At 40.6% G+C, this 13479-nt stretch overlaps 1 protein-coding gene across 1 annotated transcript in view; it reads left to right on the top strand.

The window, feature by feature from the left end:
- Window positions 1-12449, top strand: part of pknox2 (pbx/knotted 1 homeobox 2) — a 116461-nt gene extending 104012 nt beyond the window's left edge. The window contains exons 8-12 of the mRNA XM_031311025.2: window positions 97-194; window positions 6413-6532; window positions 6957-7033; window positions 9440-9612; window positions 11033-12449. Coding sequence (XP_031166885.2) covers window positions 97-194; window positions 6413-6532; window positions 6957-7033; window positions 9440-9612; window positions 11033-11319 — 755 coding nt within the window. The 3' untranslated portion in view covers window positions 11320-12449. The remainder of the gene's footprint in view (window positions 1-96; window positions 195-6412; window positions 6533-6956; window positions 7034-9439; window positions 9613-11032) is intronic.
- The last annotated feature ends 1030 nt before the right edge of the window (window positions 12450-13479 follow it).

Below are 13479 nucleotides of genomic sequence, written 5' to 3'. Positions count from 1 at the left end.
AGAAGAAGTTAATAAGGCTCTGGCGGTAGTGCGAGATGTAGCTGCCAGTAGCTGCTGAAGCCACTTGATACTCATGACGGAAAATTATCCCCTCAGGTGGGACCCTGTACCAGCCGGTTGCCATGGTGACATCGCAAGGGCAAGTGTTAACGCAGGCGCTGCCGCCGGGAACCATTCAGATCCAGAACTCCCAGGTAAAGCCGTCTGACCGAGGATGCTTTGGCCGACACATTGGCTCCCACCCTGTGCCCTCCCCACCAGCTCTCCATTTGTTTTGTTTTTATCAAAAGGGCCTTTTTACATCTCACAGAAACCCCCATGGGTGCCTTTTCATTGTCTCTGTCTGAACACAGCCCCCCACCCCACCCCCCCACCCCCCCCCCACTGACAGACAAAATGGAAATAGTTTATTCCCATGATGTCTAAGGCGCTGACATGATCCTGTCAGGTTTGATTGTGAATGAAAATCATGTAAGGACATGCACTTAAGACTAACTTTCTTCATACTGTTTACTGTACATAAAATATTTTATTATGATGGGGTTTACACAGATACAGGAAATAAAACTCAAATTTAATACACAACATTTTCACTCAGTAGTATGTGAAATAAGTATCGTGGGATTATTATGGACAGGAAATATTATGACCACAAATGTTTTATCTCCTTTCCATGAAAGGCTTTAGAACAGTCAGTTGCACATGAATGCCTGGAATTGGATTTTTATGACACAAGGACACATTTGTGGTTTTAATATTTCCTTTTTTTTCCTACTCAAAAGGCTTCTGCATTTATTTGAGGGTATTTTGGAGCCTCAGTGTGTTCTTTTTTCTGAGTGTTAGGTTGTTGTGGAGATGAATGAGCATCATATGCATTCTAGTAATCAATTACAAATTCAATATGAGAATAAGAGGTTGTAACAAAAAAGAGTATTGATTGAAATAATGAAAACAACACATCATCTACAATATTAGAGATAAAGGCTGCTGTCAATTAGGGCTGCACGATATGAGGAAAATATTGTGATAACGATATTACGTGCGATACATAAACAGATATTAATGTGTACTATGTTCTGCATTTCTGCTGCTTTCAGTATTATAATACAACAAACTGCTTGTTGAATTTAAATAAATTAAAGAAAATTGTTCCCAACATTCTTTTATTGAACAAATTGAACATTGAATTTAATATAAAAGGCAACTCCCAAAAAAAAATATTTTTTAAGTGTAATTTTCTACTGATTTTAAGATGTATTTTTATGATTAGGACAATGCACATTAATCAACATTTCTGTAAAAGCGCCAGTGTTAGCGAGATGGCTAGATTTCACTCATTTCGGACGGATGTCCGTCTCCTTCCTCTTTCTTTGTGTAGGCGTTCTAACCTCTGGTGGATTTGTGAGGACTATGGTTAACTGCTCCTCAGATCTCTGCAGGGTAAATCCAGACAGCTAGCTAGACTATCTGTCCAATCTGAGTTTTCTGTTGCACGACTAAAACTACTTTAGAACGTACACATGTTCCACCAAAACAAGTTCCTTCCTGAGACTATTTTGCAGAGGCACCGTTGCTTAGCGCCACCCGAGACGATTGTGATTGGTTTAAAGAAATGCCAATAAACCAGAGCACGTTTTTCTCCCATCCCAGAATGCTGTGTGGACTAACCAGACCTTCCTCCGCAGCTCAGTGGAGGAAGGTCTGGCAATGTGAGACTAGGCAAACAGCTACATTAAAGAACCAATATTTAGCCTCATACATTAATCAGTGCACTATTTTACCATTCACTGTTTTATCTCTGAATTATGAGTCAGAGATAATACAGAATACTGAATTGTGATTTGACACTTGTACAATTTATTCGAGCTTCACTCTTAACGTGTCATCACAGATGAATATAGAATCGAACCCTGACATATTTAAAGGATTTGGAAAAGGACATTATGTTCTATGAATAAAATGAAAGAAAAAGATTGTTCATTGTAAACTGTTGTGTAGGTGGGATACATTGTTTGTTGCATTCATGTTTATCAGCCGAGCGGTAAGCCAACGAAAGCTATTTCTAATTATTTTTTCAAAGTGTAATTGTTTCCTTAAAAGATAATCAAGGAGAGGACTGTTTGAATCCAAAACCTATACCAGTCCTTTTGTTGTATCGCCCGCCACAGAGCCTCCTTTGTTGGAAAGGAGGTGTCAGAGTATTGGGAATAGAAACCCTGATCTCCATCAGCCACTTGAGCCCTTGTTAGGTCTGCTCACGGGACCAATGTCTTTGTTTTGCTCCGTCTGACGGAAGCACTAGGAATCTGACCTGGCTAATTGGCACTGACTCATCAAAAGACAGTCACAACACAGGACTGAGACACCAGACGGAAGGCAACATAATAGGCCCACAAATGTTGAGCAGACATAATATTGTTTACGGACATAACAACACAGTATTCCATTTCGAAGTAAAAGGTCTGCCTTTGGCAGTAGCACTGGCATTGCCTTTAATATAGTTAGTGTCACTGATGTAAAAATGAGTTGGGGATGGCATTCTTTCACTTTTATAGAGTATAAACATTACTACAGACAAAAAAAACTTCACACATCTAAATTGTGAGACAGGTGCGTCGGAGGGGGACAAGCAGGTCAAAAGTTGCAAAGATAACTCCTTCACACTGTCTAACTTGCAAAAAATATATAAAGTTTAATAACAGGCAATATTTTGGTACTAGATCATCTTCAGGCAAAGAATGAGTACAAACATAAAGCAAAGATCATTTATAGGAATTGTCAGCTGTGCAATTACAATGGCCTGATTAACTTAACCCATTTTTATTAAGGCACAGCTTAGATTGACAATGTAATATTAAAATATGCAACAGAAGATAAGTGGTACGTTATTTACTTCTGCTTAGGAGGGAGTAAACCTTTTCTACAGATCAAATTTTGTTTGGATTTTAAGATTACATTTTACTTCAAACATATGCATGACTCAGAAAAGTTCCAGGCTAGGTGGATTTAGCGCATCACTGAGGCCAGATAGTCCCAACACTTGCCTATAGATATGAATAGAAACTGGGAGAGGGGAGTTCAAACAGTGATCCCTGTGCAGCAGCAGTGGCCTGGCTCAGTTTCAGGCAGGTACAGTCTGTGCTTGACAGTCAGAGGAGGCCTCGGTGAAAAGCTGCGACCCAGCTGAAGCAGAGTGCTACATGCGGGCTGGGAATTGAACACGGCCCCGTTGCTACTTTGCCGACAAGCCCCGAGTAATCACACTCTACAGCTCGGCGCCGCCAATTAATTCAACCTTAGTTTCCCCCCGCAACACACACACTCCCAGAGCTGAGGTGGTATAAGAGGAGGGTTACCCACGTGACACCCAGCTGCAACTGTAATGACTCTTGCTTGGTGTGGGGAGTGTGAGGGGGGATGTGAGTGTGTGTGAATGTGTATCTATGGGCCTTGTGTGGGTTAATGTGGGTTCTGCATGACTGTGAGTACATACAGGTTTGTGGGTTATTTATCTCTAAGACAGCCTGGGTTCTTTCAACTACTACACTCTGCATACAATTAATGTATTTCATATTCTTTCATATTTTTTACTTATTCATGCATTTTGTCCTACATGCTTATGCATGTTACATGCATACATTATGCTCCCCTCTGAAGTGTTTCAACCTCATTTTAACAAAATTATGAAATAACCCAAAGTCGCTGGTACAATTATTTTGACAGATTATAAAGATTTGTCTCACATTATATATTACATATTTAGCAATATGCAGGCAGTAAAATACAGTGTGCAATGTGATTCAGTGCATGTGATAAATGTGTATACATCTTCAACGTGTTTTTATTTAGAATATGAAGTATAGCTCTGTGCAGATAGTGTCAAAGAGAGTTTGGTAATGGTCGCTATTAGGGCTCACTGCGTTTCATATTATCGGCCTCAGTGCACACATACATATTTTTCTTCAAAATGAAATGAACCCACACATACTGTAATATAGTGAACACACACAGGCGCACACACACTTCTTTCACTAAGGATGACATTGCATCAAATTGCATCCTTCCTCTGGGCACTCTGGGGCTAACATTTATCCCTAACCAATACATGTCTAACGCCAACACGCTAACATGACCCTAGACTTGAATGGTTTACCATGGGGGGGGCATTTGGTCCCTATAGACTCTTCACATGTGACTGTGTGAATAGACTTCACTACAAACACAAGAAATGTGGGCTGTTTTCATGAAGTTGAAAAGACAACCTTATTGTGTATTTACTTGTATATACTGTATATTTATTTTTCATTATTATTATTATTTTTATGGGGGGAGTCAGTTGGTGTTGGAATAGTTAGGCTTGGGAGTGCTGTGTGTATGTGTGAATGTATTTTGTGTTTTGTATTTTCTGCATATTTGTCCTAAGGACCCCCTCGGAAATGAGATGATTCATCCCAAGGGGTTTATCCTTCTAATGAAAACTCTTAAGTACATCACATTACCTGGCATCAAAGATTCAGTCGGGTGATATTCTATATTTTGTATTATTGTCAAGAAATCCCACGAAAAGACCTAAACCAACAATGAATCAGTCCATCTCTCAATGCTCTGAATTCCCTACCGTTTCTAGCACTTTAGCCCCGATGCCATTGGTTTCTACTGATGACATACATGTTAAATGGCTCACATATATATATATATATATATATATATATATATATATATAGTTTAATTTAAAAGAAAAGGCTCAGACATTTCCTAAAACAACTATCCACTGTAGTTTTAATGAAACGTCACTCAAAAAGGAGGAAATAGTGCAATAGGGGACTATAAAGTCAGTCACACTAGGGCCGCACAATTAATCGCAATTTTATCGAAATCGCAATATGAAGTAGTGCGATATCCAAATCGCAGGCAATATTTGTTAAAGGCAAACAATGTGTCAAACCATTCTGAATGAAGTATTGTGGTGCTGCAGAGACGTCCCGGCCTACAAATCCTATCCTATAGACTACAGAAAACATCTTTCTTTGGTACAGATCCTCACACAAATCACACTATAATCATTTAAAGTGCCCATATTATGAAAAAATCACTTTTTCTGGGATTTGGGGTGTTATGTTGTGTCTCTGGTGCTTCCACACACATACAAACTTTGAAAAAAATCCATCCATGCTGTTTAGAGTGAGATACGGTTTCTGAATGTGTCCTGCCTTCAGTCTCTGGGTGAGCTGTTCAAAATCGGCACGGCTTGTGACGTCACAAGCCGAAACGAGCAGGCTAACCGCAACCCATTAGCTCATTAGCATGCTAACGCTAATGCTACCTCGTTCTCAATAGCAAAGCACTGCTACAACACACACAAGTTCACCATAATCTACAAAAGAACTACTTCCATGTGCGCCCTCATTTAGAAGTCTCCCAGCTAATCCTGCCTTGTAACTGACTGAAGTTGTAGAAACAGCCTTTCTTTTACTGTCTATGGAGCTAGCTAGCTGACATGATCTACATCTGAGCTACTGCACATGTGCAGTGCAATCAAAGATAGTACAGAAGAAGAAGAAGAAAAGAGGTCTCACTCTGTAGCTAAAACAGAGACCAGCTGAAAAGAGGATCTGCAGCAGTGAGAGAGAGCACTGCAGTACAACAAAAATATGGTGTTTTTTGAAAATTAAACCATGTAAACCTATTCTGGTACAACCTTAAAATACAATTATGAACCTGAAAATGAGCAGAATATGGCCGCTTTAAATGTGTAACATTTTTTCAATGAAAATGAGAATAATGATACAAAAATGATCATTTCGTCCTATATCGTGAATCATATTGCAATCACAATATCAGTCAAAATAATCGCAATTAGATATTTTCCTCATATCGTGCAGCCCTAATTCACACAGAGCCGTCTGTACCCCTCAGGCTGTCAAAACACTGTCAATACTCTGAGAGGCTGACTCGTCCTTCAGCACTCCAAACAATAACATCTGAATAATGATTTCTAACGGAACACAAAGACACGCTTAGGTCAACACAAATGAAAAAGCAAGCCAAAATGCAGTCACACTTTGTACCAGCCATTAACTAATTCAGCACCAAACGGTGAATTCCAAACTTTGGAGCGAGGGCTTGCCTGCCCCTCGGCTCTTTAAACTCCTCGTCCAAGCACCAAACAGACCACTGACCCTCTCGTCTTTCCACATAGTCAAGGGTGCGGCTTTTTTTTTTTTTACATTTTAAGTATCATTACTCAAATTCAGTTTCCATGGTGACACTTGAGGAGGTGTTTCTGCCCTTGCCACTGAAAAAAAAGATAGGTAATTGGTAGTCTCCCTTTGTTTCCGTGGCAACAATTGCTAAGCCCTACCATCCACTTAATTTCTTCCCTTGTCTTCTCTTCCTGGTCTTTATTGTGAAGGTGAACGTGGACCTGTCGTCCCTGTTGGACAGTGAAGACAAAAAGTCCAAGAATAAGAGGGGGGTCCTGCCCAAACATGCCACCAACATCATGCGCTCCTGGCTCTTTCAGCATCTCATGGTGAGGCAGAGTGTGTGTGTGTGTGTGTGTGTGTGTGTGTGTGTGTGTGTGTGTGTGTGTGTGTGTGTGTGTGTGTGTGTGTGTGTGTGTGTCTGTGTGTGTGTGTGTGTGTGTGTGTGTGTGTGTGTGTGTGTGTGTGTGTGTGTGTGTGTGTGTATGAACAAATAGAAATGATAACAAAAAAAATAAAACAAAAAATCTCAACATAACACTAGACCCGTTGGAAAAGGGATAGGTAAGCCATGCTTATCAGGTCCTACCCTCACATATTGAGAGTAAACTAGCTGAAGGGGGGGAGTCTTAGAGTAGAACATTTCACTGTTTTTCACATGAGAAGTCAGAATCAATTAGGTACTGGCACTCAGATGCTATCAATTACAGAAAAGCGTTTGCAAACTAAGCTGCTGTTTCCTCCTTCTTTCAGCACCCGTACCCAACAGAAGACGAGAAAAGGCAGATTGCAGCACAAACAAATCTAACCCTTTTGCAAGTCAACAACTGGTAAGATTCTGTGGCCATAAAGTCCTCATGTGCACATTTGGACACAAATAGACACTGCTTTCTCTTATTGTAGTATAAATGTGTGTGGAGTAGAGGTTTGGTTGAAATGGAATATACTGCAGCTCCTCAGCACATTGCTGGCACTATGGTGCCATCTCCTGGTCTCATATATCAAGCACACCTGAGACCAAATTGGGCCTTTCTTGTCATGCGTGGTCACTCTTCTTTTATATTTTTGTTCTTAAGAAACAGGCTCTTTTTTTAGATGAGGTTGAAAGTGCAGAATGTGCTACTTTGTTGATTGAGAAATGGAGATTCGACCTTTTCATCCATTGATGGGTTGAAATGAAAGATGGTATTTGTGAAAGGATTTTTTTGGTGGGATATATTTTGAAATTGCTTGGTTTGTATTTCTGATCATTTACATTTCTGTATTAAATATGATATATTATATGGACGTGTAGGTAGCTCACCTGGTAGCGCTCCTGCCCATATAAAGAGGCTTAGTCCTTGACGCAGTGGCCGTGGGTTCAACTCCAATCTGCATGTCATCCCCCCTCTCTCTCCCCTTTCAAGTCTAAGCTGTCCTATTGGAAATAAAGGCCTAAAATGCCCCAAAAATGATCTTTTGGAGTATATGTTATCCATGTACTCAGGGCTGTAGTCAAGTCCCCCTTTGTCGAGTCCAAGACAAGTCCAAGACCAGGACTAGTCGAGACCGAGTCAAGACCCAGTCCAAGGGACAGTCAAGGCCGAGACAGAAATAAAAGAATCCTCTTCAAGACCATTTACTTACCTGTTCATAGTTTATGTGATATGAGAGACAGTAGATCTTCTATTTTAAGATGATCATTTTGCTCTATTATTATTTGTGATATGATAAAAAAGAAAGTGCAGAGTTCCCATTCTTGAACTTATGACTTGTCTTGAAGAATCCATAGTACACAGTGCTCGCTGACATTGTGTATGTGGCCAAAATAAAACAAATGATTGATGGCTGATGATTGTTGCAGCCAGGTGTATACCAGGCGACCAACGCCAATGCCAGTTGTAGATGGATTATGAATTAAACCAATACCTGTTTTCTGAACAATCGCGCTTCATCAATGGTTTTGTTTTGAAAAAGGAACTTACTTTAGAAAAAAAAACATCTAGTGCTGGACGCGGTCGAGACCAACTACAATATTTGGCGAGTCCAATGGTCAAGTCCGAGACAAGTCAGAGTCCAAATAGCAACGAGTCCAAGACGAGTCCGAGACAACAGAAGTAGTACAAGTAGTACAAGTACTTCAGCCCTGCATATACTGTTTTTAAAAACAATGTTAACATGACGACGGTAATGTTGTTTTGTATAACTGGAATCTATGGAGATGTACTGTACAGTGAAAGTCACATTGCTGATCAATGGACTGTATATAATATATCAGACAGCACCCTGATGATATGTGATTGATCCTCATTGAAGCTCAGGCGGTTCCGGACATCTCTCTGTGGTCATTCTTAAAGATAGAAATTGTTGTGCATTTACTACATTCATTCCACATTTCCTCTGGTTTCCTTTTCTGAAATACTATATCTGCCAAGCTCTTTCATGATCGATGATAACACATATTGTTTTCACTTGAACATTTGAATGTGTACTACATCTCTCCTGCCACCTCAACCCTTGTCCTTATCTTGTTCTCAGTGGTGGAAGTACATTTACTCAAGTACTCTACTTAAGTACAAATGTTGAGGTACTTGTACTTTACTTGAGTCTTTTCTTTTCATGCCACTTTCTACTTCTACTCTGCTACATTTCAGAGAGAAATATTGGACTTTTTACTCCACTAAATTCATCTGTTACAGCTTTAGTTACTAGTTACTTTACACATTAAGATTACTGCTCACAAAACACATGTGGTTTATAAAATATGATATTTTATTCTAAAGTAAACTAGTCAACAATATAACGGCCTACTAGTCCAGCTGAGATGATTAGACCATTAAACACACAAGTGGTTAGTGGCCGGGTAGGCTCAGTGGGTAGAGCAGGCGCACATATACTGAGAGGGTTAATGCCTCGGCGCAGAGGGCCAGGGTTCAAATCTGACCTGTGACAAATTGCCTGCCCTCTTTCTCACCTAGCTGTCCTGTTAAACAATTTAAGGTGGAAAAGCCCAAAAAAAGAATCTTTTAAAAAAAATCACAAAAAAAAAAAACTGTTTGGATCCTTTCCACTTTCTAAAATGGGAGGATTTTTTTTTACTTTTAATGCTTTAAGTACATTTTCCTGATGAAACTTACAGACTTTTACTTAAGTAACATTGTCAATGCAGCACTTTTTTCTTGTAACAGCGTGTTATTAGTTATTTTACTCAAGTAAAGGATCTGAATACTTTCTTCCACCGTTGCTTGTTTTCACAGGTTCATCAACGCCCGCCGGCGTATCCTCCAGCCCATGTTGGATGCCAGTAACCCGGACCCAGCTCCTAAAGCCAAGAAGATGAAGTCCCAGCACCGTCCGACGCAGCGCTTCTGGCCAGACTCCATCGTGGCGGGAGTTCTGCAGACGCACAGATCAGGAAACAACTCAGACAGTAAGTAGTAGCCAACACCAACACTAACAAGACAAACACACCCCAAGTTGTTAACTCAAACTTGTGTGTTTGAAATGTCGCCACTAGATGGCACTGTTGACTCTTTCCTTTCATGTATGTGAGAAGATGTGAAGGCAAAAGTCAAGAACACTGAGCATAACATTCTTGACAAAAATCTGCATTTTTCCTACAGGAATCTTAAAACAAGATTTATAAAATCATGCAAACAACTATTATTTTAATAGCTTAGTATTCTATGCACTAAACAGGTATGTATAAAGGCTTTAGGTCCTTGGCTTAAATAACATGTGAGCGTGTGTTTGAAAGCACAAGGGTTCCAACTCTCTTGAGAATAGTTAGATAAAGAAATAGTTTTCAGTTTTCATCCAAGGCCCATTTTAGGTCATTGATTATAGCCATTGGGTGTAATTTCTTATCTGCTATCTCCGCACTGCAGCTGTAGTGACAGAGCAGCAAACTACCCTCAAAACCAAACGTCACTCTCATCATTTTAACTGAACCAATTTACTTTAGTGTAGTTTTCATTTAGGCGGAATATTTTAGAAAATGGACCTCTGCTTTCAGTCAATAATAAACTGCACATACAGTAATGAATAGTTAAATTGGTTTTATTCAGTGTAAGTAATTCTGATATGAAATAATATCCATAATAACCACCATTTTAAACTCCAAATCAACTTAAAGTGCAATCAAACGTGTCTCCATTATTTGTGCCACTGTCAGGAGTTCCCATCCTGTTTGGTCTGAGGCCCACCAACAGCCCTGTCAGATAATCCCTTCATTGATTCCCAATGTGTGTTCCAAATGCATAAAACTATTCATTATATAAAAGTGGATATTAGTTTTTTCATACAACTGAACTGTCCATGTTAAGGTGGTATGGCCGCCCCAGTAGCTCACCAGGTAGCTGGTATGGGGGGGTGCCATTAGGGCTGAGTCCTAACTGCAGCCGTGATTACCCACACTCCTTTGCTGCAGCTATTCCCCTCTCTCTCGGTTTGATCAGCATCAATGGTTCTGCTGCTAAGCTAAAAGCTGCTCCGAGTGAAGCTGAATGTTTCAAACATTCATCTAACATTATTTTAACCATTGCTAATCATTTGAACTGTTTAGTCATCACTTTTAGCTCTTTATGTCTACCATTTATTTACTTCTATTAGCTACCTGTTCAAACTTCTGTGCAAGTGTACAAGTACCCCTGGTTGGGAATCACTGTTTAACGTCATTAAAATGGCCTCTCTTGGCCACCGTACCTTAGCTTCTTTAAAGTAAATTTAGTGTGTGCACCACAGATGACTGGAGAAGTCTGTCTGTCTTTGAATGGATTTGATCTGTTTCTGGCTTTATACCTACTCACCCCCTCTCTGCCCCCCCACCCCCCCCCCCCCACACCCCCCAGACCCGCTGAGCATGGACAGCCTCCAGTCCCTGTCCTCAGACTCGGCCACCCTGGCCATGCAGCAAGCCATGCTGGGAGCCGACGACTCCATGGACGGCAGCGAGGACGAGGACGAGGAGGAAGAGGAGGAGGAAGAGGAGGAAGGAATGGAAGAGGAAGAGGAGGACGAGGAGGACGGAGAGGAGGAAAATGAGACGGGGAGACAGATGGCCAGCGGAGGAGGAGGAGGAGGAGGAGGAGGAGGAAGGAGAGATCTGCGCATGGAGCACCGAGAGGAACTGGAGTAGGCCACTACAGGAAGAGACTGTATGAACTTTGACCTGAGCTGTCCCCAAAACACGCCTCATTCAAACTCAACTCGGACAGCTCTGATGAGAGGCGACTCTGGAGAGCACGCGTGGCATATTAGGTTTTCTCCAAATTCATCAGAGACTCTAATGCAGAGCCACCATGGAGTGTAACGATGAATATGTGTTGTTTCATTTTTACTATTGTATGTTCTCATGCAGTGAGCTCTTGAACTATTTGGATAGTAGCACATTTTTTTACTCTATAGCTCCTGTTTTTGTATGAACAGAAATGGCACAAAGGCTGGAAAGATTTTACTGCCAGTTTAAAAGAAGACATTTGAACCACTTTACAGTAACAGTTGAAGGAGTCTGATACTTTCAGAAAGCCATGACATTTTTAAGGCTGTTGAACGAGAAAACAGGAGAACGATGAGTCTTGAGCAGTTGCACATGCACATCAACAAACTGAAGGAAAAAAAAAATATATTTACACAGTGAGATTTTTTTGACTGTACGTGAAAAACAACTACGCAAATTGAATGTAATCTTGGCACCATGAAATGAGTTACAAAAAGCAGCTTTTGAAAAAGTACTCTCAATTTTCCAACTGACCGTCTGCATGTTAACTTTGCAGTCCTTGTGTCATTTTGCTTCCTAAAATAAGAGCGAGGAGCTAAAAGAAAGCTGAAATGCTGTCCAAATATCTGCAGAAGTGACTATATGCGTTGGGCTTCCACTGCTGGGACATCATTCACGCCTTTTAAAATGACTCATAGGTTCTCAGGTCGAACTACACTCATTCGGCGTGTTTCGTCCTCATGAGCGAAACCCTTGACTCATTGCTGCAGCAAACCTTTTAGAGCATGACTTTAAAACAATGTTAGTTCATTTTTTTTTTTGTTCATTTTTCTTCTCCCACGAGCAAAGAAAAACGTAGTGAACCCGTGTATGCTGACTGCACATATAGGTATGTATATCAGATTTTTCATATGTTTGCATTCTGGTATTGAAGGGGTTTGCATATTTATTCTATTTTCTGTTTTTTGCGTGGCCTCAGAGTGTAGCTCAAGGAACAACATGACGATGACAGTTGCTTCTGCATATACTGTAACCAGGGTGCGATTTGTGAAAAAAGCAGGGGGGGGGGGGGGGGGTGATCATGCACAACCAAACAAAACATGCAAGAATTAATTCCCCCTTCTAATACCGCCATGGATATAGTGCCACTCGGCCAGCCATGCCAAAACACTTAAATATGCACTTCAATATTCAATGGAAAACACAGCGCTTTCAAGCCGGAGAGCAGAGTTCAATTCCCGCCGAAAACAAAATACTTTCACCCAGGAAATGCTCCTTCGTTCCTCAGGAACGTCTTAATCCAAACCACCATCTTTTTCATGAACTTAACGAGTCGTTTTGGTGCCTAAACTTAAATGTTTAGGCACCTGGTGAAGTAGCATTGATCACATTGAGGGTGGGATACATTTTGTCCCCACTGGGAATATGTAGACCAGAACCCCCCCCCCCCCCCCCCGGAAAATCCCTGACTGTAGGTATGGCAAACTTTCTGAAATGTGTTAGCTGGTGGCCATGCACGTACTTGACTTCAACCATCAAGTCGGTCTTAGAAAATTGCTTTTTTTTGTGACCATTGTGATTCTGTCACAGAATAAGAGCATGGCGAGCACTGCCAGTCACTCCAAACTGTCTCAGCCACATCTCAACACAGAGGGAAATCACACAGAGACGCCCAATGACTTTGGAATCCCCAACCTGACAGATCCAGCGTCTTTTACTGACAAACTTTTTCAAGGAGACAAAAAGAGACAGAAAGAGAGGAAAGAAACTCAGTGGACACGTCTCTTTCAGTTTTATGTGAAGGATTTTGAAGAAACTGTGAAACAATTTCAGCTCTGTTTTGTACTAAAACACGCAAATGGAGTCGCTCGTTTCTAATGTGAAGATGTCTAGAAAAAGAAAAAAAAAACATGTTAAATTGAATGTTCTGATTGTTCATTGTGAAGTATGTTGCTCATTAATATTCTTTTCTCGATTGCTTTTTTTTTTTTTTTTTTTAAATGGATCTTCCGGAGCAAGTGACAGACAATAGGGACTATTTCTATTTCATTTGTACACTTGGTTGTCATAATCTATTGT

The sequence above is a fragment of the Sander lucioperca genome, chromosome 13 (assembly GCF_008315115.2).
Source record: "Sander lucioperca isolate FBNREF2018 chromosome 13, SLUC_FBN_1.2, whole genome shotgun sequence".
NCBI lineage: Eukaryota > Metazoa > Chordata > Actinopteri > Perciformes > Percidae > Sander > Sander lucioperca.
The sequence above is the reverse complement of the archived record's forward strand: the minus strand, read 5'-3'. Positions and strand labels throughout refer to the sequence as shown.